The sequence below is a fragment of the Crocuta crocuta genome, unplaced genomic scaffold (assembly GCF_008692635.1).
Source record: "Crocuta crocuta isolate KB4526 unplaced genomic scaffold, BGI_CrCroc_1.0 scaffold8, whole genome shotgun sequence".
Lineage (NCBI taxonomy): Eukaryota > Metazoa > Chordata > Mammalia > Carnivora > Hyaenidae > Crocuta > Crocuta crocuta.
In genome coordinates, this window is record NW_027532162.1 from 1,137,794 (window position 1) to 1,165,417 (window position 27,624).

The window sequence follows — 27,624 nt, forward strand, 5'->3', positions numbered from 1 at the left end:
ACACAGACAGAGTCCCAAGCAGGCTCCAGACTCTGAGCTGTCAGCACAGAGCCCAGCATAGGGCTTGAACGCACGAACCAAACTACGAGCTCATGGCCTGGGCCAAAGTTGGATGCTTAACTGACTGAGCCACCCAGGCGCCCCTTTTCTTCTTTTTTTAATGTTTATTTTTGAGAGAGAGAGTGGGGGAGGGGCAGAGAAAGGAGGAGACAGAGAATCCAAATCAGGCTCCATGCTGACAGCAGAGAACCAAAGGTGGGGCTCAAACTCACAAACTGTGTGGTCTGAGAGCTCGGATCGGAGAGCTCGACCTGAGCTCAAGTCGGCACTTAACCAACCAAGCCACCAAAGTGTCCCACATCTAACATTTTCTTATGTAAAAAAGCATTTAATGAAAATTAAAACTTAATTTTAAATAATTGCTTAGATTTAGCTGATTAATAAAATTAAGCAGTTTTTTAAAAAAATTTAGGGGAGCCTGGGTGGCTCAGTGGGTTGGGGGCAGGCTTGGGCTCAGGTCGTGATCTCACGATTCATGAGTTCAAGCCCCGCGTCGGGCTCTGTGCTGACAGCTCAAAGCCTGGAGCCTGCTTCAGATTCTGTGTCTCCCTCTCTCTCTGCCCTACCCAGTTCATGCTCTCTCTGTCCCTCAAAAATAAATAAACGTTAAAAAAAACCTTTTTTTAATTTTAAAAAATTAAAAAATTTTAAATAAGAGCAGCAGCAATATGGATTTTTAGGATTAAATATTTCTAAGACAAAGAGATTCTCCTACTCCCAAAACCCCAGATCCTGATGGTCAAGATTCCTTGAATCAGGGTAATATGAGTAAATATTAATTTAGTGTCAAAATAAATTTTGTAATTAATAAAGAACAGATTTTACTGGGTATCTACCATATGTAAGCTGAACTTCAGTACACTCCTTTGCTATTTTTCCCATATGGAAGGTGCTGGGCCTGATTCCTTCCAAAGGGACATGGTGGAAAAAGACTATGTGAAATTAGGCTTTAGGTTCTAACACCAGTGCAGTTGCTTCCTCACTGGATAACTGAATAAGCTACAAAATGTTAGCAAACTTCAGCCTGCTCATCTGTAAAATATAGATAAAAATAGCTATGTCATGGGTCTGATGTGAGAAACAGGCAATGTGTGATGTAGATGGTGTACACAGTCATTATAATCTGATATCTGGAGCCTAATACCTGGCCCTAGCCTGGCGCTAGCAGTGACCAGGTCTAGGCGATGTGACCTTCCTGGAACTCTGGCACTCACCCAGTTAAAGGAGCTGGATCCATGGGAAGCTTGCAACAGTACCTGGCACATGACAAACACTTAGTATGGGGCTGTGATTCCGGCTGCTATAGTCACTGTTAGGATTCTCTCCCAAAGGCCTAATTTGTGCCCCGTTTTCAATTTTCTGTAAATGGGTCCATGTTATGCTCTAATTTTAACCTATTTAAAATATTCGGCTCTTTAGTGACTTCTCTAAAATAACAATGAATCATGGGTACATTTGTATAATTATAATTGATATAATTTACAAAAAATAAATTATATATTCTTAATTCACAATCTACTTTAAATGTCAAGCTGCATTATTTCCTGCCAAATCACAAATAAGGTTGGCAATAAATTTAAAAGTTCCCCCTAAAGCAGTGACGACATGGAAGCTGTATTTTCCTACAGTTCTTTTTTGTTTATTTATTTCTTTTGAGAGAGAGATAAAATGCCCAAGCAAGAGGGGGAGGGACAGGGAGAGAGAATCCCAAGCAGGTGCCAAGCAGAGCCCAATGTAGGGCTCAAACTCATAAACCGTGAGACCACGACCTGAGCTGAAATGAAGATGGGATGCTTAACTGACTAAGCCACTCAGGCGCCCCTTTTCTTGCATTTCTACTACAACTTTTGAAATGAAAAAATATACATACTTAAGAAAAATTTTTTTTCATTTTATTTTTAGAGAGAGTGTGCGTGTGTGCATGCGTGTGCACATGCAGGGTAGAGGGGGAGAGGAAGGAAGAAGGGGGGAAGAGAGAGAGAGAGAGAGGGAGAGAGAGGGAGAGAGAGGGAGAGAGAGAGAGGAAGAGGGTGTAGGAGAGAGAGGGAGGGAGAGGAGAATCTCAAGCAGGTTTCATGCCCAACAAGGAGCCCAATGCATGATTTGATCCCAGGCCCCTAGGATCATGACCTGAGCTGAAATCAAGAGTCCAATGCTCAATCAACTGAGCCACCCAGGCACCCCATACATTTTTTTTTTTTTAAACTTTTTTTTTTCAATATTCTGAATATGTATAATCAAGAAGGGTTTTAGATTCCATTTACTATACTGTTTGTTTTAGTTTACCAGACTCATTACACTGATCTGGATGCAGACACTGCACTATAGGTAGCAGGACTCTTTTAACTACTTTTGTTAACAGCTTGAACTGTGAGCTTCCTACAAGTCAATCCAGAAACAAGAGGTATTAAGAAAGGAAAGGATGAACAGAGCTGTTCAATGAAAAAGATTCCCAAAATGACTTGTGCTTCATCTGATGGGAAAGGGGAAGGAATGAAGTCCAAAATCGGATCTGGAGGCATTTGCAGGAAAAGAGGTGGAGAGAAAGAGGAAATACTGGCACTGGCTGTAACAGCAGTGTCTAAGACTTAGAACACTGAGGGAGGGGTCATCTTCAAAACAGGTGACCTTGTGGAAGATAAATCAAGAACTTACAGGGGAACCAAACAAAGTCTAGAGGCCATTCCCACCTGGGCTGTGCACTCTGGGATCTTCCTCTTCACCCGAGGCCTATTAAGCCAGAATTGGCTGTGGGGGGGGTGTTCTGAAGGAAACATAGGCTTTTTTCTTTTTTAAAAATGTTTTGATGTTTTTTATTTATTTTTGAGAGTCAGAGAGAGAGAGCGCGAGCAGGGGAGGGTCAGAGAGAGGGAGATACAGAATCCGAAGACAGGCTCCAGGCTCTGAGCTGTCAGCACAGAACCTGATGTGGGGCTCGAACCCACGAATTGTGAGATCATAACCTGAACTGGACTCAGACGCTTAACCGACTGAGCCACCTAGGCGCCCCTCTTTTTTAACTCATTGCACAGCAAGCACTGGAAATGACTGGTTTGGGGAGGCTGAAGCAAAAGTGACACAAACAACCCAGTGGTGATAGCAGTAAAAGTAACTGCACTGTACACCACATGCAAAGCATGAACTGGTTCTCTCTCCTCCTTCAAAGTTCCCTGATTTGTCTCACAACTAACATTCTCTGGGATGCCAAAAAAGCCACTACTGTCACAGAGCTGTGAGCATTAGCAGTGACTCCAAAACAAACAGCAGCTTTAAAAAGAAAACAGGCTGGGGCACCTGGGTGGCTCAGTCTGATAAGTGTCTGACTTTGGCTCAGGTCCTGATCTCAGTGTGAGTTCAAGCCCTGCATCGGGCTCTGTGGGGACAGCACAGAGCGTGGAACCTGCTTTGGATTCTGTGTCTCCCCATCTCTCTGTCTCTACCCCACTCACACTCCGTCTGTCTCTCTCTCTCTCTCTCTCTCTGAAAAATAAATTTTAAAAAAGAAAAGAAAACAGGCTGAGTGAGTGTAAGTAGGATTTGCCCCAAACACCCTCATAAAAGGAATTTATAGCCAATAATGTTTTAATAATCCTTTGGCAACCTACTGTATATTTTGCATACACTTGAGCTTAATGGTTTTTTTCCTTCATTATCTTTGACTAATTTTTTTTTAAACACAAAGATTTCCCTTTCTCTCTTACTAAAAGTCTGGACTGAAGAATGGTACTTGAATCTTACTCAAAAATTGCTTTGCTCCTGGGTCAGCAGGATCAACTAAAGGATGGATGCTCACTCAAGAGCCTGTCACATATTTTAACTGGATAAAAACATCCTTACCAGTTTATGCAGCACCAAACTAGAAATGACAAGAAATAGAGAGGACTCACTATTCAAAAATACCTCAAAAGACTGGAATTGTGCCAGAAAACCAATAAAATGAACTTTAGCAGGAATCAAATTCAGGTAAGGGGGAAAAAATCAGGAATGCCTGGGTGGTGTAGTCAGTTAAGCTTCTGACTCTTGATCTCAGCTCAGGTCATGGTTTGTGAATTCGAGTCCACATCAGGCTCTGTTATGGTGTGGGGCCTGCTTGGGATTCTGTCTCTCCTCTGTGCCCCTCCCTCACTTGTGTGTACATGCTCTTTCTCAAAACGAATAATCAAACATTAAAAAAAAAATCAGTTGTAGGCATCGGATAAACTAGGCCTATGTTGAGGGCAATTACTGTGGCTGGACCAAGAGGCTGAATATGGACTTGGGAGAAGGGACCAAGAAGACTCACTCAAAACAGCTGGCTATGTTTGAGGTGGTAGAATGAACCTCTAAAGCTCCATATGGCAGAAGAGAGAACAGTGTTATAGATGTTTCTAGAAGACAGATGCTAGTGCCAACTAAGGGGAAAAATTAACTGGAGCCATCCAACACTGGAACAAGACAGTGTAAGGAAGAAGTGTGCCTCTGTCCCTAAATGTGTTAAAACTGCTACCTAATCAGATGTCATAAATACATATTGTAAACAATTATTTCCTTACATGTTATAAATCTCTTGCTTTTAATTAAGTGGTTCCAGTTTAAGAAAAAGGAATTACTGTTTAAATTGTTTACGGCAGGGTATGGTAACAATTAAGCTTCTGCCACCGAGAAGAATATTTCTAACATAGTAACATACTAGAAGGACCCAAGGGAAGGATAGAGAATCCCTGAAAAGCTTACTGCACACAGACAACTGTTCCTTAAAAGAGCCCGGCACGAAGGGCTCCCGGGGGGCCCAACGTGAGCTCAGGTGCATCTTCCTGCACACAGCTCAGGGTCCTGCACCACTCTGCACCATACAGCTCTCCGCAGCCTGTTGCCGCACCGTGCCCTGGGCTGTTCGTGCAGTATGGCCAACAATGAGTGTCACCAGACCATGAGGGGACTGAGAAGGTCTTTCCATCTTTTTTACATGGTAAAAAAAATACTTAGATCTTTCAAGCCTAGGTAAAATTTTATTGCAAACCACCCAGAGTCCACTGCACTTACCTGATTCATCATTTTCCTCCCCTCTTCCCTCCTTCCCTTCCTCTTCCTTCCTTTCTTTTTTAATTTTTATTAATTTTTGAGAGAGTGAGTGAGTGCAAGTGGGAGAGGGGCAGAGATAGATGGAGAAAGAGGATCGAAGCGGGCTCTGTGCTGAGAGCACAATGCGAGGCTTGAACTCATGAACTGTGAGATCATGACCTTAGCTGAAGTCAGATGCTTAACCGACTTAGCCATCCAGGCACCCCAGACACAATGTTTCTTAAATGAATTAGTAAAAGGTCATCCCTATTTTTCATTTGAAATCTACATGTTCCTTGAAATATTATCTCCTCAGCCTGTGTTTTAAAACGTAGGTTACTCAGATATGGTGAGCTAAGACATCAGAACTAGCACTGAAAGAATATTTTTAACTGACAGTTCACAAGAGGAGGGGCACACATGCTATGCAGGGCCACATGGGGAAGCACTAGGGTCAGTCAGGACACAGGAAGAGCCAGGGGGAATCATGGGAAAGGGTCTCTATCTTGGTTTCTACAGGAAAGGCAAGGCGAGGCAGGGTAACAGACTGGGGACTGGCTTGTCTGAACCATTTCAGTAGGCTCTGCGGTATAAATACAAGTCTCTGATTGTCTGGCACCGGGCCCTAGGATGATTAGAGCGAGGAACTCTTGGAGTTTATTTAGAAGCCAGATAAAGGAGGTGGTTCTGAGTATGAGCTCTGGATAAATTCGTTTAAAAATAAACAGTACACTCACAAGGAGCAGTCTGCTATTTCTAGGAATTAGCTGCCCTGGGAGGGACAGTCTCTGCCAGGTAGCATAGCCCCAGGTACAGGAGCATCAAGAAAACAGAAAATAAGGGGACTGGGTGGCTCAGCTGGTTAAGCACCTGACTCCTGATTACGGTTCAGGTCATGATCTTGTAGTTTGTGGGTTCGGGCTGCACTGGTGACCACAATGACAGTGCCAAGTCTGTTTGGGATTCCCCCCCACCCCGTCCCTTCCCCATTCTCTCTGTAAATAAATAAATAAACCTAAAAAAAAGAAAAGAAAAGAAAAGAAAAGATAGTTTATACATCTTGCTTTATTTTCTTCAAAGTAATGACACAAGACACTACAGATTTATTTGTTGCTGCTCCTCTACTAGGATATCAACTCCACTGAAGCAGAAACTTCACTTGGTTCACTGTTGTACCCACACTGCTTACAACAGTGCTTGGTATACAGTAGGTATTTAATAATGATTGTCTGTTGAATGATGAGTGAATAAATGAATAAATCTGCATAAAAACCTGGCTTAAGCAATGTTTGGAGGGAGAGGTAGAATAAAAGCCTACTTTTTTTAAATGTTATTATTCTTGGTTGGGGGCAGAATGCAAGTGGGAGGGGCAAAGAGAGAGGGAGACACAGTATCTGAAGCAGGCTCCAGGCCCTGAGCTGACAGCACAGAGCCTGACACAGGGTTTGAACTCAGGAACCATGAAATTATGACCTGAGGTAAAGGCTTAACTAACTGAGCCACCCAGGCACACCCCTTGGCCTACTTCTTTTAAGTACTTGAAATAGTCTTCCAAATTTTAAACTATTAACTTCTCTACTGTCACTACAAAGGAAAGTCTCAGGTTAGTTCCAGTCCAACTTTCACAAATCATGAATTAGGGAAATTTACTAATTACATAAGGTGGCATAATGGAGTGGAAAGAGCCTGTATTTTGGAGCCAGATCAGGATTTTCATCTTTACCCACCACTTACTAGCTGGAGAGCCGAACTATCTCTACTCAGAGTCCGTATCCTCACTGGAAAATCTGTGGCAGAGTATGAAAATGCAAACATACCTATCAGACTAGCTAGTGTGAAAAAGTTCAACGCTTCTATGTGTAAGAACATGGGAGGCACAGGCTCTAGAACCTAATAACAATAAATCCCCATATAACTAACACTCAGTGGTGACCGCAGGACACTGCTTACTAAAATATTCTATTATCTTCACAGTGGCAAACACATTTTCACTCAGAGTACATGAATGTGGGACTTAAAGCTAACCACACCTGCCGTGAAGGACTGACTGCCCAAGTACTCAGCACTTATTACTTAGGGACTTTGGACAGGTTTCTTAATCGTTCTGACCTCTCTTCCCTGAATAATGGAACTTACGTTATGAAGCTGCGAAGAGTGAAATGAATGCTATGGACTGAACTGTGTTCCCCAAGATTTGTATGTTGAAGCCCTAACCCACATCGTGATGGTATCTGGAGATGGGGCATTTAGGAATTAAGCAGGTTTAGATGAGGTCTTAGGGTAGGTCCTCATGATGGGATTAGTGCCCTTCTAAGCAGACACGTCTCTTTCTCTGCCACATGAAGCACAGTGACAGGGCAACCCTCTGCAAGCCAGAGAGAGAGCCCTCCCAGAGCCCAGCCAGGCTAGCACCCAGGTCTTGGGCTTCCCAGCCTCTAGAGTGTGTGAAATATCAAGGTCTATTGTTTATGCCACCCAATCTATGGCATTTTGCTGTAGCGGCCTGAGCAAACTAATCCGATGAGTTCATACAGGTACTACACTTAGGAAAATGCTTGAACATTAGCCATTACCAGAAACAATACACTGCAATTAAGTTCCACAAAAGAGACCAAGCCAGAACCCACCACTCAATTCTTAAGTTTTACTTATTTCCTGTGAAGGGAAAATGTTACACAAACAAACAAAAAACACTCTTCACCACTCAAAACCAAGCAAACAAAAACTACTGTTCAGCACACACAGTAACAGCAAGAATTCATTCAGTCCTCATTGTGCGCAGGTATCATTTTTCTGCTCTTTTAAGGGCTTTTAAATGTTAACTTATTGATGTAATAACTTCTTTCTAGATAGGTCTTCTGAGGCAAAAGAAACAAAATCAAAAATAAAATATTGGGACCACAGCAACATAAAAAGCTTCTGCACAACAAAGGAAACCATCAACAAAATTAAAAGGCAACCTACTGAATGGGAGAAGATATTTACAAATGACATATCCAATAAAGTGCTAGTATCCAAAATATATAAAAATTTATAAAACTCACCACCTAAAAACCAAACAATCCAATTAAAAAATGGGCAGAAGACATGAACAGACTTTTTTCCAAAGAAGACAGCCAGATAGCCAACACACATGAAAAGAAACTCATCATCACTTACCATTAGGGAAATGCAAATCAAAACTACAATGAGATATCACCTCGCGCCTATCAGAGGGCTAAAACCAACACCACAGCACACAGGTGTCGGTGAGGACGTGGAAAAAGGGGAAGCCTCTTGCACTCTTGGTAGGAATGCAAGCCGGTGCAGCTCCTCTGGAAAACAGTATGGAGGTTCCTCAGTTAAAAACAGACCTACCCTAGGGGCACCTGCATGGCTCAGTTAGTTAAGTGTCTGACTTCGGCTCAGGTCATGAACTTGCGGTTCGTGAGTTCAAGCCCCGCGTCAGGCTCTGTGCTGACAGCTCAGAGCCTGGAGCCTGTCTCAGATTCTGTGTCTCCCTCTCCCTGCGTTGCTCCCACACATGCTGTCTCTCTTTCTCTCAAAAATAAACATTAAAATTTTTTTAAAAAAAATAGAACTACCCTATAACCCAGGAATCACATAATTCAGTATTTACCCAAAGGATACAAAAATACTAATTCAAAGGATACATGCATCCCTAATGTTTACAGCAGCATTATCTACCATAGCCAAATTATGTAACAGCCAAGGTGACTACTGATAAATGAATAAATATGTAGTATGTATGTGTATATACACATGTACATACATACATACATACAATGGAATACTCAGCCATATGAAATGTTGCCATTTGCAAAGATGTGGATCGAGCTAGAGAGTAGAATGCTAAGCAAAATAAGTCAGCCAGAGAAAGACAAATACCGTATGATTTCACTCACGTGGAATTTTTTTTTTCATATGTGAAATTTAAAATCAAATAAAGGGGAAAAAAAGAAAGAGAGAGGCAAACCAAGAAACAGACTCATAACTACAGACAGAACATTCTGATGGTTCCCCAGATGGAGGTGGGGGAGCAGGGTTGAAACAGACTATAGGAATTAAGGAATGCACCTATTGTGATGAGCACTGGGTGTTGTATGGAAATACTGAATCATTATACTGAACACCTGAAACTAATATTACACTTTATGTTAACTGGAACTCACATTGAAACTTAAAATAAAAAAGAGGTGCCTAGGTGGCTCAGTAGGCTAAAGCGTTCAACTCTTGATTTCCACTGAGGTCATGATCCCAGGGTCACTGGGATAGGGCCCTGCATTGGGCTCAGGACTGAGCGTGGAGAGATACTCTCTCCCCGCCCCACCTCTGCTGCTCCTGCTTGCATTCTTTCAAAAAAAATTTTTTTGAATAATTAAAATATTAACTTATTTAATTCTTACTACAGTCCTATTATCTTACTGCTATTGTTCCCATTTTATAAGTGGGGAAACCAAGACCTGTGTGACTTGTCACACAGCTAAGCTGGGTTAAGCCTGGATCTGAATCCATGAAGCCTGGCTTCATAACATTCCTAACCATCACTCTATACTCTCTCTGTTACGTTTAACACTCTACTCCAAGACTGACAAAGAACAGTAAAAACTTTAGATGGATTACACAAGTATACTAGAATGTCTTTAATAGGTAAATACATTTTTAAAAATGAGCCATAACTTGCTTTTTAATGATAGACTAAAATAAAACCCAACAAGATTACTTGCATATAATCAAATCAAATTTAAAAATGACTTTGTAAACCAAAAAGATGACTAACATATTTCTTACACTGCTGCTATCAAAACCATTATAGGTACACAACACTAAAAAAGACTGACCTTAAAAAAAAAAAAAAGGATAACCAAAAACATTTATAAAGAGAAAACATCTTAGGAATAATAGATCAAAGTTGAAAAGTACAAAAACAATGGAGAAAAATATCTTTTACTAGAATCTAACATTTATTAATGCAATAGCTGGAAAAATAAAAAGGAAAAAATGAAGAGACTTGTCCATGAAAATAACATCAGTTTACAAATGTGCAATCAATTCAGGTTTCCTTATATGAATTTATTAAATGTGCATGATTCAATGTGCAAGCCTGAATAATGTGACACTATTCTAACACCTGTGATAAAACACTGCTTGAGGAAAGAAAAAAAAAAAATTCCTTGAATGAGCCAGCCCACATTTTTTGATAAATGGCAGTACAAAAGATTACATTTTGTTAATGGCAGAATGTTCCTTAACGTGAATGTTAGCTTCTAAGGCAGTGCCCTAAGCTTCAAGGCTTAAAATCATATTATGTAAAGAGAGTTCCTCTTATACAGATGTCACAGTGATCTAACTGTGTAAGTGCTGAACGAAGGCTGTATGAAGTACCACCCCAAAGACAAAGATGCCAGGTACACTCTACCCTGCGGCAACTTTCCATGGAAAAGGAAGTCAGTGAAAAAGAATTGTAAAGAGATATATAGAGAACACTTTTAATTTATAAAAAAAGAATATGAACTAATACACACGATTTAAAACAATGCCCTATACTTTAATAAATGGTGCTGGGAAAACTAGACAGCTACACGGAAAAGATGAAACCGTCTGCAAAATAGGATGAAGCTTCCTCCAAAAAAAAAAAAAAAGATGAAAACAGACCACTTTTTCACACCACACACAAAAATAAACTCAAAACAGATTTAGGCCTAAGTGTCAGACCTGAAACCATAAAACTCCTAGAACACAGGCAGTAATTTCTTTGCCATTGGCCACAGAAACATTCTTCTAGATATGTCTCCTCAGGCAAGGGAAACAAAAGCAAAATTATACCACTGAGACCACACCAAAATAAAAAGCTTTTACACAGCAAAGGAAACCAGCAACAAAACAATAAAGCAACCTACTAAACGAAAGAAGATATTTACAAACGATATACCCAATAAGGAGTCAATATCCAAAGTACAGTATATTGAACTAGAATCCTCAATAAACTTCTTACATACTGATTTTAGTTCTGAATACCAAATTTATTAACCCCTAACTTACTTATTAATACCAAGTCCTTAGATATGTGAAGAAATTAAAGTTTAAAGTAATGGATACAATTTTATCTTCAGAACAAATAACTGCAATTTTTGGATCATTCCAGGACCACCCTGAGTGCCATTAAGACTCACTTTGGCCTGCAGAACCACTTGCTTACCATTTTTAGTACAAGATAAACTCCCTCCCTCCTACTTCACACACACACACACACACACACACACACACACACACACAAACAGGACTTCAAAATTACCATAATATAACTGAAAAACAACCATTAGGAAAGCATTAGGAATTTATACTTATACAGGGCAATATGCTTACAGCATCTTACATGAGAAATGCTTTGCAGTTTATAAAGCTCTTTTAAGTGCATTATTTTACTAATACACCCATCCTGAGCAGATGAAATTATCTCTGTTTTAAAGATGAGAAACCCAAAATCAAGAAAGTTAGCTTGAGACAGCTTGAGATCAAGTTAGACACTCCACTAAGTGGCAGAGTCAGGACGTAAATTAGGCCTACCTGTTCCTAGTTCAAGGTCTCTAAAACCCCAGCTAGGATTGGCCAAATCTAGAAATCAAAGTATGTTAAAAGGCTTTGCAAGACTAAAAAGAACAAGAAGGAGTTTATTATGAAGATCATTAATCATTCACTAATGCACCAGTGAAATACCTATGTCAAGGGCCTAATCTGAGCAATTAAATCTCTCTAGGCCAGTCATCAAGACTTTCAGAAGACATCCATAGAATTCTAACATGCACCAGAGTGGAGAATTTCAGATCTCCATTAGATGATACAAATGGCAACCGTGCATTACAAATATGTCTTTCAACTATCATTTTCATTTTTTTATTTTCCTATGAATTAATCATCAGTCCTTAATTAGACATAGTGACAGAGTTTAATAAAGCCAAAGTGCTGACTTTAAAGACCTCAGTATTAGCTATAAGAAAGGTGTATAACTCTACATTAAGAGTAATAACACAAAAATATGTTTTAAAAACTCTGTTCTAGTTGATATTCAACTAAAATGTACAGCTTTCAGTTTGTGCTATTAAGAACATTTAAAATTTAATCATTATCTTCATCTGAAGGGGAAAAAAATCCAACATTTTATACAATACTACATCTCAGTTGCATTCATAGAGGCAGCTTTACTGTACTAAACATAATAATGAAAAATAACAGTTGAAGTACTGAAGGGACAAATTTGATGGCAATTTACACTGAAAATCATTATAACACTGGATACTGAACCAATCTTACCTTTTGTAGACTTGTTGGATTCAACTGAGTTTTGTCAATTATTTTTATTGCAACCTAGAAAAAAATAAATAAATATTTATAGACTTTAAGAATTTGGTAATTATAAACTAACTGATAATAGTTTTGTAAATGCCCAAACATGTGGGCATTTACCTAAAAAACTAAAACTCAACTAGTTATAATATTTTATATTTTATAAATATTTTGTAATTGAAAAGAGGGGCTTCATGCAAATACGAGTATTGTTAGAACATTTTATATTTAAGTTACTTATAGACGTGGGGAGAAAAATCTCCCACAAGGTAAAGAGACAGAGAGAGACAGACAGACAGAGATTATACAATGAAAACACTTCTAAAAATACAGGACAATGAACCAAATCTCCTATTACCTATTTACCAATACTTAATGTTTATAATTCCCCTTGGGTGGGGGTGGGGATGGCTGCACTGTTCCTGGAGGTACTGAGATACCAAGTGGATGTGTGGAGTGGATGAAGCAAGCTCCTATTTCACCTCCTAGTTCCAAAAATCCATTTAATATATTGTCCTCAGATAGAGGACGTATCAGAAATTAAACTGATAAAAACAGATACTATACTTGATCTTAGCCAAAAGGCTGAGAAGCAATCCAATATTTTAATTTTATCTGATTCTGGGATCCAAAGGCAGGAAGTACAGCTTTTACAGATTGCTCAGAGTGTCTTACACACAGTAAGAGCTTGATAATTGAGTAAATATATGAACCAATAGGTTGGATTCAATCTGAAAACTTTAAAAACATTTAAAAAAAAAAAAAAAAAGAGAGAAGTCCTTTAGGTAAAGAAGGAAAAGGGACTAGTTCCAGAACAACCTGTAGGCTAACCCAGTGAAACATGTACAGTGGCAACAAATGGGTCACCCAGAAGCCTTTGTTCAGAAAGGCGTGAGTAAACCCCAAGCAGTCTAAAAACAAGCCACTAAGATACAGGAAGAAAGAACTATAACTTCTAGTTATATGTGTTTATCTTTAAAAAAAAAAAAAATCAGTTTTACTAGTATTTACTAAGTGGACCTATAGCAGCATCCTTATCTGGTAAGTTGTCATTACCAGAATAAAACTGATTTCTAGGGGCACCTGGGTGGCTCAGTTAGTTAAGCGTCTAACTTTGGCTCTGGTCATGATCTCGCAGTTCGTGAGTTCGAGTCCCGCGTCGGGCTCTCTGTCTTGACAGCTCATAGCCTTGGAGTCTACTTTTGATAAGTGTCTCCTTCTCTCTCTGCCCCTCCCCCGCTCAGGCTCTGTCTCTCCCTCTCTCAAAAATAATCAAACATTAAAAAATAATTTTTTAAAGTGACTTCTAGGGTCTATAGATATCCAGAATGAGGGGACAGTGTGACAATAGCAGATGGAAGGAAATTAAGTGAAGAGAGCAACTGCCATGAACTGGGGAGCATAATTAACTCAGCTTTGCATCTGAGGTCCAGAACAACAAATGACCACACCCCACAGTGATGAAGCTGTATTCTACTATGCATCCTTCAGGACACAGATCCAATAAGAAGCACCACTGAAGAAACGGACTATAGTCAAAGTCTGAGGAAAACACTTGAAGATTCTGTCAATGGTGCTCCAACTTTTTGGTCTCCTTTATACTCTTAAAGATTACTGATGAACCCAAATGTGGATTATATCAATATTTACCTTATTACAAATGAAAACTGAGAAATTGTAAAAGTAAGTACTGAACATAATAACATTCATTTCAACATAATAATATTCAACAAATGGTGCCAGGAAAACTGGATATCCACATGCAAAAGAATGAAGTTGGACTCTTACCTAACATGATCTATAAAAATTACTGCAAAGTAAATCAAATATCTAAATGTAAGATTTAAAACTATCAAACTCTTGGGGCACCCAGCTAGCTCAGTCAGTAGAGCACACAACTCTTGATCTCAGGGTTGTGACTTCGAGCCCCACGTTGGGTATGGAGCCTACTTTAAAAAAAATTATTAAAAAAAAAACAAACTACCAAACTTTTAGAAGAAAACATACAGCAAAAGCTTTACAACACTTGACTGGGCAATGATTTCTTCAATGATACAAAAGGCACAGGAAAAAATAGCCAAATCAGACTTCATAAAATTTTTAAATTTTGTATATCAAAAGACAGTATCAACAGAGTATAAAAAGGCAACCCAGAGAATGCTAGAAAATATCTGCACATCAAAGATCTGATAAGGGATTAATATTCAGAACATATAGAGAACTCCTAAAACTCAACAGCAAAAGCCCAATTCAAATGTGGACAAAGGAAGAAAGAGACATTTCTTCAAAGAAGATATATACAGTGGACCCTCGAACAATGCGGGGTTTAGGGGTATCACCTCTCCTGGCACAACAGAATATCGATGAATGGCTTCTGACTCCCCCAAAAGTTAAGTACTAAAAGCCTACTGCTGAGTTGAAACCTTACCAATAACATAAACACACATATTTTGTATGTTGTGCGTATTCTTAAAATACAGAAAGCTAGAGAAACGAAAGTGTTATTAAGAAACTTTTATATTTTCTTAACACATATATTTATAGTACTGTACTACTGTATTTATTGAAAAAAACCTATGTATAAGTTGGACCTGCACAGTTCAAACTGTTGGTTCAAGGGTGAACTGTACAAATGGCCAGTAAGCACATAAAAAAGATGTTCAACATCACTGCTCATTAGAGAAGGGCAAATCAAAACTACAAGATGCCACTTCACACCCATCAAAATGGCTACCATAAAAAAACAAAACAAACAAACAAAAACCTCAAGAAAACAATAAGCGATAAGGATGTTGGGAAACTGGAACCCTGTGCACTGCTGGTAGGAATGTAAAATGGTATAGCTGTGGAAAACAGTAGAGTGCTTCAAAAAAATTAAAAACAGAATTACCTTATGATCGAGCAATTCTATTTCTGAGTACGTATCCAGAAAGCAGGGACTTAAGTAGACATTTGTACAGCATGTTCATAGCAGTATTACTCACAATAACTAAGACATGGAAGACACCCTAAGTGTCCACTAAGTGAAGAATGGATAAGCCTAATGTGATGTCTCCATACAGTAGAGAATTATTCAGTCTTAAAAAGGGAGAAAATTCTGAAACATGCTAAAGCATGAATGAACTTGAGGACACTATATTAAATGAAATAAGCCAGACACAAAAGGACAAATACTGTATGATTCCGCTTTATGAGGTTCCTAGAGAGTTCACATTCATAGACACAGAAAGCAGAATGGGGGATGCCAGGAGAAGGGGGAAGGAAAAATGGGGAGTTAGTGTTTAATGGGTACAGAGTTTCAGCTTTACAAGATGAAAAAAAGATCTGGATAGGGCGCCCAGGTGGGTCAGTGGGTTAAGCATCCAACTTCAGCTCAGGTCATGATCTCATGATTCATGGCTTTGAGCCCTACATCGGGTTCTGTGCTGACAGCTCGGAGCCTGGAGCCTGCTTCAGATTCTATGTCTCCTTCTCTCTCTGCCCCTCCCCTGCTCATGCTCTGTCTCTATATATAACTCAAAAATAAAATAAACCTTAAAAATCTAAAAGAAAAAAAAGTCTGGAGATACACAAAGGTGATGGCTGCACAACATTATAAATATATTCAATACTACTGAAACATACACTTAAAATGGTAAATTGTTATGTGTATCTTAGCACAATAAAAAAAATGGGGGAAAAAGCCCATTACATGTGAACACAGGTAACATTTTTTGAAATTTTCACATATCTTTCTGAATTTGTTCTGTTGTGATATCACATGTCTAAAAAAATTTTACTTTACATTCATGAGAGAGAATGGAAAAAGTAATGTCTTAATAGTATTACAAAAATAGTTTAGACTTTGCAGACACTCTAAAATGTTCTCAGAGAAATCTCCAGGGGATCCCTATACCTACTTCAAGAACTGCCACACTCTTCACATTAACACTTTAAAACAAATAACAAACCACCCTGCTTCACGTGGTCTAAACTCTCCTAAGTTATTTGATCACTTCCTATAAACCCATTAACTTCCAGAGGGGCTAGAGAAACATTGCTAACAGGCAACCAGTGAATGTGGCCCTGGAGGGGAAAGACCCACCATCCCGTCCCATCCCCATCTAGGGAGATTTAAAAAAAAAAAAAAATCAGAATTGGAGAAGGAGCAGAGTGTTAGCATGTTATATGCTTGAAATAAGCAAAGACAGAATTCTAATTCTGTATTTGGAAAATCGAAGTCTTGATTCAAACTACAGTAAATAAAGCGAAAAGAAATACTGGCATTTGGAATACACAAACAATGACCACCTTGCTCATATCTCACTTAGGGATGGTCTTACTGTTATAACCTTAGCACACTACCAGGGACCTAAGAAGCATTTAATAAATGCCACCTGTTTTGATGTGAGGCCCTGAACCTCCATAATCAGTAAGCACACATGTTAGAGACAGTGACAGAGGAGTGAAGAAATAGGGTTTCTGGTGTTTTAATAACAGACATCAATGTGATTTTTTAATTATTTTTTGTTCATTTTTTAGTATTTATTTTTGAGAGACAGAGAGAATGAGGCAGGGCATAAAAGGGACAGGGAAAGAGAGAAAGGGAGACACAGAATCCAAAGCAGGCTCCAGGCTCTGAACTGTCAGCACAGCACCCAACACAGGACTGGAACCCACAAACCATGAGACCATGACCTGAGCTGAAGTCAGACACTTAACCAACTGAGTCACCCAGGTGCCCCATAAAAATTACATTATTTTAAAATTTAATGAATTAACTTTCTTCAAATTTTCCTTTTATAAATAATTTTGTGGGGTATCTATAGATGTCCCAAATTCCAAAGAAACCCCTTAGATATACTATTCTTTTCTGGCCACCATTCTGTTTTCCTCCTCCTCCTCAGGGCCAGATCTAGTAATATGCTGCCTTTCTGGCTCTTCTTCCCTCTGATCTTCTGAGACCTGGTTTCTATACTCACGACCACACTCTTGATCACTAGCCGCTTTTGGCTCTGTTCAGTATCTGTCTTTTACTCTAAAGATTCTATTCTTAAGCATTTTCTTTTCCAAATACTGTAATTCAAATAGTATTTAAAGCAAAAACAGGAGCAAAAATATGTTTCATTCAGCTAAATCAGACTGTAAAAGAGAGTCATTTTATTAAAAGTAAGTGTCCTAGGGGTGCCTGGGTGGCTCAGTCGGTTAAGCGTCCGACTTCAGCTCAGGTCAGGATCTCATAGTTCATGGGTTCGAGCCTTGCGTCGGGCTCTGTGCTGACAGCTAGCTCTGGAGCCTGCTTCGGAGTCTGTGTCTCCCTCTCTCTCTGACCCTCCCCTGCTCATCCTGTCTCTATCTCCCTCTCAAAAATAAATAAAACATTAAAAAATTTAAAAAAAAGAAGAAGAAGAGTAAGTGTACTAGAGTGAAACACTGTCATTTAACATGATGGTGTATGTGTGGCAGTGAAGCCTGAGGGGGAAGTTCCTAACCCCCTCTTCCTTCCAGTCCCTTGCTGGGATGACTCAACTACCAAAATAACCTTGTCCCAGAGCTGGAGACTGAAGGAGAGTTCTAACTTCGAGATCAATAGAAAAAGGAAGCAACCGTGGGGGCATCACCAGATGCCTAAGATGAAGACTGTAGAGAAGACCACACACGCATTCCTAAGGTCATGGAGTTTTTTGGAGTTTTTTTGGGGGGGTAGGGGGGAGCGTGCAAAGCAAAAGCCAAGCGAGTTCACTAAGCAAGGATAGAGGAGTGTCCCTGCCACTTATTGCGTAAAGTTCTGGGAAATTCCATTTATTCACCCTGATGCCAGAAACAAAGTGGAAAATTACAAAACAGGGATAAAGACAGCTCATACACAAGAAAGGCTTCCCCCAACACATGTCTCTCTAGAGGCCCCCACAAACCTGTAGCAAACACCCACCAGAGAAATAAATACTCTTATCTTCCACTTCCTGTCAATTTTCTACTGGTCAAAAGGCCCCAATATCCTGCTCCCGACATGCATTAAAGCATCCACAAACACTAAAAGAGCAGGCAAAAAACAATCCCACATCCTTTAAGAGAATGCAGCAGCCCAGAAGGATGGATTATAGTCAGCTCAGGCTGCTGTAACAAAAATACCATAGGGTGAATGGCTTACACAACAGTAATTTCTTTTCTTGGGAGGCTGAAGTCCAAGATCAGGGTCTGACCAGCAGTCAGTTCCTGGTGAGGCTTCTCCTCCAGGCTTGCAGATGGCTCCCTTCTCACAGTGTCCTCACGTGGTAGAGAGAGAGCAAGCTCTCTGGTGTCTCTTCGTATAAGGACATATCCTACTGGATCAGGATCCTATCTTTATCACCTAATTTAACTTAACTACTTCCACAAAAGTCCTAATCTCCAAATACACAGGGGGTTAGGATTTAATATATGTGTTTGAAAGACACATTTAGTCCATAGCAATGGACACCAAGCCAAACAACTACAATAGTTGGTTACAAAATAAAACTCCAAATTAAAACATAATGCACAACACATGGAAGAATGTCACAAACATAAAGTGCAGTGAAAAAGACAAACACAAAATAATATGTACCATATGATTCCATTAATATGCTTAAAAAAAAAATGATCTACAGAGTTAGAAGTTAGGACAGTGGTTACCTTGTGGGGGAAGGGCAGACAGGTGATGAGAAGATAGAAGGGAAGCTTCTGGGGTTCAAGCCATAGTATAGTTTTGCCCTGGGTCATGGTTATACAAATGTGTTTACTTTGTGCTAATTCATCAAGGTGTATACTTACAATGTGGGCACTTTTTCTGGATGTATATTTCAATAAAGAAGTTTTTTTTTTTTAAGTCAATCAGTATTCTAAAATAACTATAATGGAAAAAACAGCAGATAATGTTTAAAATTGAAAAATAATGTGGGGGGAGGGGGGGATGGGCATGGAGGAGGACACTTGTGGGGATGAGCACTGAGTGTTATGTGGAAACTAATTTGACAATAAACTATTAAAAAAAATGCAAAAAATAAAAATAAAAAAATAAAATTGAAAAGTAAGAGCATGCTGTGTCAACTATACTTCAATAAAAATAATTTTTAAAGAATAAAAGCATGTTAAAGATATAAAAGTAAAACCTAAAGAATCCATTTATATTGTATACCTGAAACTAATGTAACACTGTATTTAAAAAACAGTGGAATTAGGGCCACCTGGGTGGCTCAGTCAGTTAAGCGTCCAACTTCGGCTCAGGTCATGATCTCTCAGTTCATGGGTTCAAGCCCTGCATCAGTGCTGACAGCTAGCTCAGAACCTGGAGCCTGTTTCAGATTCTATATCTCCCTCTCTCACTGCCCCTCCCCTGCTCACGCTCGCTCTCTCTCTCAGAAATAAATAAAACATTAAAATTTAAAAAAAAAAAAACTGGAATTAAAAATAAAACTAAAGAAAAGAATGTTTAAAAGACTAAAAAGTAGGGGCGCCTGGGTGGCTTAGTCGGTTAAGCGTCCNAAAACAAGCCTGTAGTCTTTAGACTGCATAATATATAACTTGAATAAATAAGTAAATGTAGGGCACCTGGGTGGCTCAGTCAGTTAAGCAGCTGACTCTTGATTTNAACCGACTAAGCCACCCAGGCGCCCCAGCAGATGACTCTTGATTTTTGCTCAGGTCATGATCTCATGGTTCGTGAGTTCAAGCCCTGCAGTGGGCTCTGTGCTTTCAGCTTGGGATTCTCTCTCTCCCTCTCTCTCTGACCTTCCCCCCCCATAAAGAAACTTAAGGAAATAAAAAAACTAAATGAAAAGGTTTTTCATAACCATAATAAGGACATTTGGTTACAGATGGCATACTATCATCTCTCTTCTCCCAGCTGATGGCCCAACTAAAAAATACAGAATGACAAATAATGGCAAAGAGAATGAGAGAGGTACCATCAGTAGACAAGTGACTTTAAACAATTTCTGGAGGATAAAAATCGGAAGCACATGTAGCCGGGTGCACACAAGCCTAGGGTGTGCTCAAAGAAGGGCACAATCCATGAAAACCTTCAACTGAGAAAAATCACTCTGTGTTATGTGAAAGGTCCCAGGCTACATAAGAGCAACTTTCCTAGCGGCTACCAGAAGCTAGGTCGGGCAACTGACCAGCAGCTTCCATAAACCCCATCCTATGGAGATGGCTCTCAATTTGCTTCCTAGAGCTCCCCTCTTAAAAAACATTAGCGGTACAGGGGCGCCTGGGTGGCTTAGTCGGTTAAGCGTCCGACTTTCGCTCAGGTCATGATCTCGTGGTTCGTGGGTTCGAGCCCCGCGTCGGGCTCTGTGCTGACTGCCAGCTCAGAGCCTGGAGCCTGTTTCAGTCTGTGACTCCCTCTCTCTCTGACCCTCCCCTCCTCATGCTGTGTCTCTCTCTCTCTCCTAGAAATAAATAAAAACATTAAAAAAAAACAAAAAAAACATTAGCGGTATATCAAAAATCATCAGGTATACAAGGAAAGCCTATGACTTTTCCTAATACCCTCCTCCATATATCTGTTCAGGGAAAACACCAGGTAACTGAGTCTTCTCTTTCAAAAACAGAGACCACTGATTGTTGTTGGGTATGGTAATTACATTCTATAAAGCCACCGTGAACACTGAATCAGCAAATACCGAAGCACTGTTCCTAGAGGATATGAGGTTAGGCTCCTTTGGGACCCTGATCATAAAAATTTTCATCAACTGATCAATACATAGCCTTGTTTTATGTGTGTTTCTTTTTTAAGGACAACTTATTTACTACACATCATTGATTTGTTAACATTGAATTCTCAGCCAACAGCAGAACCTAGTTCACATCTGACTGGGGCTTATCTAACAAATGTGTTTTCTCATCAGGCACAGCACAGTCGTGCACTTACAAACACTGGCTGGGGGACAACTGGGGGGCTCCCTCGGTTAAGCATCCAACTTCAAGCATCCAACTTTGGCTCAGGTCATAATCTCGCGGTTTGTGAGTTCAAATCTTGCATTGGTCTCTGCACTGATGCTACAGAGCTTGCTTGGGATTCTCTCTCTCTCTCTGACCCTTCCCTACTTATGTGCCTGCTCACTCTCTCTCTCCGAAAATAAACTTAAAAAACAAAAACAAAAACAAACACAAAACACTGGCTAGTACTTCAGCCCAGATGTTGAGGGCCATTTTAAACAGCAAAAATTGACAACAAAAAGCACAAAAATGCAAAATACATGGACTACACTGACCACAAAAAGAGCATTTGTTTATAGTATGAAAGCTGAAACAAGGCAGAGAATCATCACCTTGTTGGAGCTCAGCTGGGGATGCACACATTGGGCAATTCAAACTTTCTGATGCTTTGTGCATGTCCACAAATACTGCAAAAGCACCACAAGTATTGATTCTGGAATGACAAACAAATTGTAGTGAGTAGGTGAATTTGCAAATATGGAATTTGCAAATAAGAAAGATCAACTGTATCTGTCCCAGAGATGCGTGGTGGTGATGGTTACACAACAATGCAATTGTACTTAATCCCACTGACCTGTACAGTTAAAATGGTAGTTCTGTTATATTTTATAGTAAAATATAATTTAAAAAGTGTAACAATTGTGTGATTAAATGATTTTTAATTTGTACAAACGGGTTAGGTGAGGTTTTTCTCTTTTTCTGCACACTAACTATAAATACTCCACCTCCAGACTGTACTAAAAGCAAGATGATCATTTTTATACTTTTTAGTTCTATCTGTTATTGGAATAGTAGACTCTGTTTTGCCCTCTGCTTGCTTCTATATCTACTACTATTAAGTTCCAACTAAAGCAAATTGTTCTGGGTATTAACACTTTATGACAGTCACTATAGTTGTTTTCAATAAATGTTCAATTAATCATGCCCCCTCCTGCCACCAAATTCCTACCTGTTGAGTTTTAGCACAGTATCAAAGAACAGTATTTGCAATCATCTGAAAGAGGAATTAAGATATATCCTCTTTTTTTCTAGTTATAGTTTCTGTATGAGGCTAGATTTTCTTCGTAAACTTGAACCAAAACAGTATACTGACAAAACTGAATGCAGAAGAATATATGAAAAATCCAGCTACCTTCTATTAAGCCAGATACTAAAGAGACTTGCAAAAAATTAAAACAATGTCACTCTTCTCAATCATTAGTATTGGACAACAGGGTCTTTTTTCATAAAAATGTTATTTATATTAAATGTAATGGGTCTGTTATTACTTTAAATGAATTAATATTTTAATTTTTTTAGTGTTAACTTCTAGTACAGTAAATATCAATATATATCACCCAGGTAACAAACAAAGACTTCTGGGGAGTCCTCACATTTAGAGGTTTAAAGGCGACCCGAGGCCCAAGGAGCAGGAAGACTGCGGCTCTCAGCGCAGCCATGCACAGCCTAGACTAACCCAACTGACAGGACCATGCGGAGGCCTGGAAAATGGCTCTGGATGAAATTCTGAGAGACAAAAACCAGGATACAAAGTTATGACCAAAAATATGTTGAAAAAACATGCATATAAATATGGAGAATATACAAAAATAAAAATGGTATTCAGAATATGGTCACTGTGGCATTTTTTCCTCTCTTATCTCCCAACTCTCTGAAGACTACCTTCACCCACACAAAAAGTTGTGACTAAAATATATCACCATTTATCTAAAGTCTCAAGAAGGTGAGCACATATCAGGTGGAAGAACTATGGTCTCATCATTCTTACAATAATGACAAATGGTAAACGAGGCTCCAGACCCAGTTTCCCTACGGCTCTCTGGTGTCTCCTCCAGTGCAGGAGGCAGGACACAGATGTAAGCAGGTTAGCAACAGTCAAGACACACAGGCAAAACTGCACAGTAACAAGCTGAGAAGACAACAGTGGGAAAGACAGTTCAATAATTTTCTGAAAGAGAACAGAGAAAACTATAACCTGAAACAACATGATTGCCCAGAGGCCTCCAAACCTGGGAGGTTCTGAGAAACCACAAGCCACATTGGAGCTACTGGGCTAATTGCAAGGTCAAAAGTCTGTATACACAAAGTCAAAATCTGCTCCCCAACCCAGCCAATAACCACTGGTTCCTTTCACTTTTTTTTTTTTTTCCTAAACCACTGGTTCTTTAGAGACTGAAAATTTATTCTGTGGAGAAGATGATGAGGTTCTGGACTCAAGTCAAGGTCAATGGACCCAGCAGAGGACAGGAATGAGGCATGGAGATGAAAAGGAAAATGGTCACACTGCCACTGAAGGTTGGGACCACCAGCTCCTCCCAGGCAGAATAGAGGATTCTTATCTAAAGAAACGAAATGGGGCACCTGGGTGGCTCAGTCGATTAAGCGTCCAACTTTGGCTCAGGTCATGATCTCACAGTTCGTGGGTTCGAGCCCCGCGTCGGGCTCTGTGCTAACAGCTAGCTCAGAGCCTGGAGCCTGCTTCAGATTCTGTATCTCCCTCTCTCTCTGACCCTCCCCTGCTCATGCTGTCTCTCTCTCTCTCTAAAATAAATAAAAACATTAAAGAAAGAAAGAAAGAAAGAAAGAAAGAAAGAAAGAAAGAAAGAAAGAAAGAAAGAAAGAAAGAAACGAAATGGCCCCAAGAAAAAAGATCTAAAGACACAGATATCTGGGGTCCTCCAATAAAAGCACCAACTTCCAAGAGGAAAGCTCTGAGGTCAAACATCCTATGCATGCAAACCCGGCTTCTGATCCGCTTCTGAGGGCTCCAACTTAAATACAAACAGATAACCATAGATTACCAGATTCCAAAGAAAGTCTCTGTATGAAAGTCAGTTACCAAGGAAGAATCCCAAAGAAAAGAGAAACAGTGCAGGGAGCAAAATCTATTAAAAACGAAAACAAAAAAGAGGAAAGCCTTTACTATCCTCACAGGGAGTTAACAGAAGAAACAGCATTCATGATCCCAGAACTGGATGCTATACAGACAAATAATCAGTGCACAAGAGTGAGCTGGAAGGAAGGGGAGGACATACATACATAGGGACACAAACACACACACACGCACAAATTTAACAGAAAGATGGGAAAATGAAATTAAAGACATCCCCCAGAAAATAAAATAGAAACAGATGGAGAACATTTTTTTCAAAAAAACAAAAAAACAAAAAAACAAAGTTCTTTTCCAAGAGTTCCAGTCTCTGATTAATAAGAACTACAAAATAAAGACGTTTAAATAATAAATGAGACAAACTGAAAGGGTCCAATGAGCACCCAAGAACAATGAACGAAGACCAACTCCTTGGTACTTCACTGAAATTTCTGAACAGCAAGGATAAATGTGAAGAGTATAAAAAGCTTCTAGAGGGGAAGAAAAAGTCACAAACGTATGCCACTTACATTGTCACACTCTAACCTCGGCAACTACCAAGATCTGAAAACTCTTTACGACCTTAATTTTGAGTTTCTCACTTTGTAATCACCTCCTCTATCATTCCCACACACTCAATCTAGAACACCCGAGTGGTTCAGTCGGTTAAGCATCTGACTCTCAGTTTCAGCTCAGGTCATGATCTCATGGCTTCGTGACTTCATACCCTATATCTGGCTTTGCACTAGTAGTGGAGAACCTGCTTGGGATTCTCTCCCTCTCCCTCTGCCCCTTCCCCACTTATGCGGTCTCTGTCTCTCTCAAAATAAATAAACAAACTTATAAAAAATTAGAACTTCAATAACTGCTTGAACTCACCAGGATCCATAATCCACTGGTCCCACCACCTTCTTATGGATTATCTTCCCTCTCAAGTTATTTCCTATTCAAATCTGTAGTCTTCATTGTAACCACTCCTTTAGATACTCCAAATCAATGCTATGCCCTTGCTTTGTTCCCAATTCACTACACTTACTGTGACAAAAACCCCAACCAACTACAAATGCCAGGCCTGTGTCTGGGTACCTGGATGTTGCTGAAGAGTGATTTCCAGCCCCGCTGCCTATCCCCACTTTAAATCCATGATCATTAACCTCAGGGAAGCCTTAAGGCCGCTTGGCAATTCAACTACATTCTTCTAGTCGCTCATTCTCTTGCTTGCCTGGTAATTACGAACCTCTCACATGTTTAACACCTCCTGTCTCCTTGATACTCACACTCTTAGCTGATGATCTTGCTTTCCATTTTACTGAAAAAATAGCTGCGATGAGAAGAAAACTTCCACAGGCTCCCACAGCACCATAAAGAGCCCCTCACACACACACACACCAGTACCCTCTACCTTTCTTCTGTTTCAATGGAACAACTGTTCACATCAAGGCCAATTCCTCCACCGTCCTCTCTCATTCACTCAAACTCTCTCTGACAGCACCATTTTCCCTTTCTGTCTGATTATCCCCATTAACAAATATGCTGGTATTTTACCCATCCTTTAAAAAACAGTTTGGCCTGAGAGCTCCCTGTAGCTACCCTTCTATATCTTCATTACATGATGGCAACATGAATCTTTACTCTTACAATTCAGAGGACTACGTCAAAGGAAAGAGGATATGTAATTTAAAAAACAGCAAAAACTTGCTTAATTTTGACGTCCAAAATGAGAGTCAAAAGGTGCCCAGATACAAGATATTATACAAATGTTACAGCATTCCCATAAAAACTAAGGAAAAAATTCCATTCACAACAGCAACAAAAATATTAAAATACCTTGGAATGAACTTAAGAATTATGTTAAACTATTCACCTACTCAACAAACTTTATCTGTAACCCCTTCAAAAAAAAATTATGCGAAACTTAGATGAAGAAAATTACAAACCCTGAAAACAAAAGTGAGACACCTTTCATATTCCTATACAGAAAGACTTGGTATCATCAAAATAGCAAATTTCCCTAAGATCAGTTTATAAATTCAACTAATTCCTATCAAAATTGATCTTACAAATCTTTTATAGGAAAAAAAATTGATCTTACAGAGTTTCCACTAAGACTATTTTTGGAACATGGCATCTTGATTCTAAAGTTAATTTAACACAGTAAATGGCAAGAAGAGGTATGAAGTTTTTTTAAAATAAGAATAATCTGCAGAGCACTTAACCTACCCTAAAACATCAAAATGTACAACACAAAGCTGCCATAATAAAATCACCACAGCATGGATGGTGACAAAAGACATATATGAGGATCTGGTAAGTGACAAGCAGGTATCTTCAACTGGGGAAAAGAACAGATGATCCCAGGACAAGTGATAAACCACATAGGGGGAGAAGAAAAGTTAAATCCTTTCATTTCGTATCAATCCCCAAAATATATACCAAATGAATTAAACATTCAAATGGGGACCACAGAAGTATTTGAAGAAGATACAGAACCATTTTTTTAAATCTTGGGACAAAGTAAGTAAACCTTTCTTACCAAGTCACGAAACCCAGATTAGACATGAAACCCAGACAGATCAGACTGATGTATGAAACACATAATGGGTTTAAATCATTAAGATTTAAAAGAGAAAAGAAAATGGATAAAGGACACAAATAGGAAACTTATTTTAAAAGAAAATATGAATGACAAAAATATATGAAAATATCAATCTGTTACCAAAAAGCAACTTTCAAAAAAATACATTTTTTGTCCATCAGATAAAAATGATCTATGTAGTACTAGTAAGGCTGCAGAAAAATGGATACTCTCATTCAGTTTGATGATAATAAAATACTATAAAATTTTCTCAAAAGCAATTTAGCAGTACCTATTACAATATCAAATATTCATCTTTTTTTGACCCCAGATATCCACTTGTAGGAATTTATCCTACAGAAACACTTAAGCAGAGTAGAGAGTTATGTTAAGGAACTTTCACTGCATATGTTTATACAGTAGCAAAAAATCTGAAACCACTCACTACCGGCTCACAGGGATAAACCATGGTACCAACATACACACACAAGACAGAATGTGTCAGGTCTTTAAGAGCTAAGATTCAGACGCCCTCAAGTTTGTTGCTAAGAAAGTTACCATTATATCCATGAGTCCTTTTTTGTTAAAATAAACAAAAAGTTAATATCTATATAAAACACCTTGGGAATCTACACCAAACTGCTGAAAGTGATACTTTTTGAGGAAAGAAATTTCAAGGAACTTATACTTCCTACATAATGAATTTCTAGAATATAGAAACATAATTGTTACATTTTCTGTGATTCTGGGTGATACCTACAAGAGAAGGAAAAAAACGAGTAAAATAGTTTAATTC

At 39.1% G+C, this 27,624-nt stretch overlaps 1 protein-coding gene and 1 non-coding gene across 11 annotated transcripts in view; both read right to left on the bottom strand.

Moving 5' to 3' along the window:
- MARK3 (microtubule affinity regulating kinase 3) overlaps positions 1–27,624 on the bottom strand; it is a 115,435-nt gene that overhangs the window by 60,074 nt on the left and 27,737 nt on the right. For 9 of the 10 annotated variants that reach the window (XM_077776558.1, XM_077776556.1, XM_077776553.1 and 6 more), the window contains exon 3: positions 12,412–12,465. In XM_077776558.1, coding sequence (XP_077632684.1) covers positions 12,412–12,465 — 54 coding nt within the window. Of the gene's footprint in view, positions 1–12,411; positions 12,466–27,624 lie in introns of those variants that run through there. The other variant, XM_077776559.1, reaches the window with a different exon arrangement.
- Positions 12,851–13,041, bottom strand: LOC144241896 (U2 spliceosomal RNA). Its single transcript, XR_013338230.1, has one exon. It is a non-coding gene; the product is annotated as a U2 spliceosomal RNA (small nuclear RNA).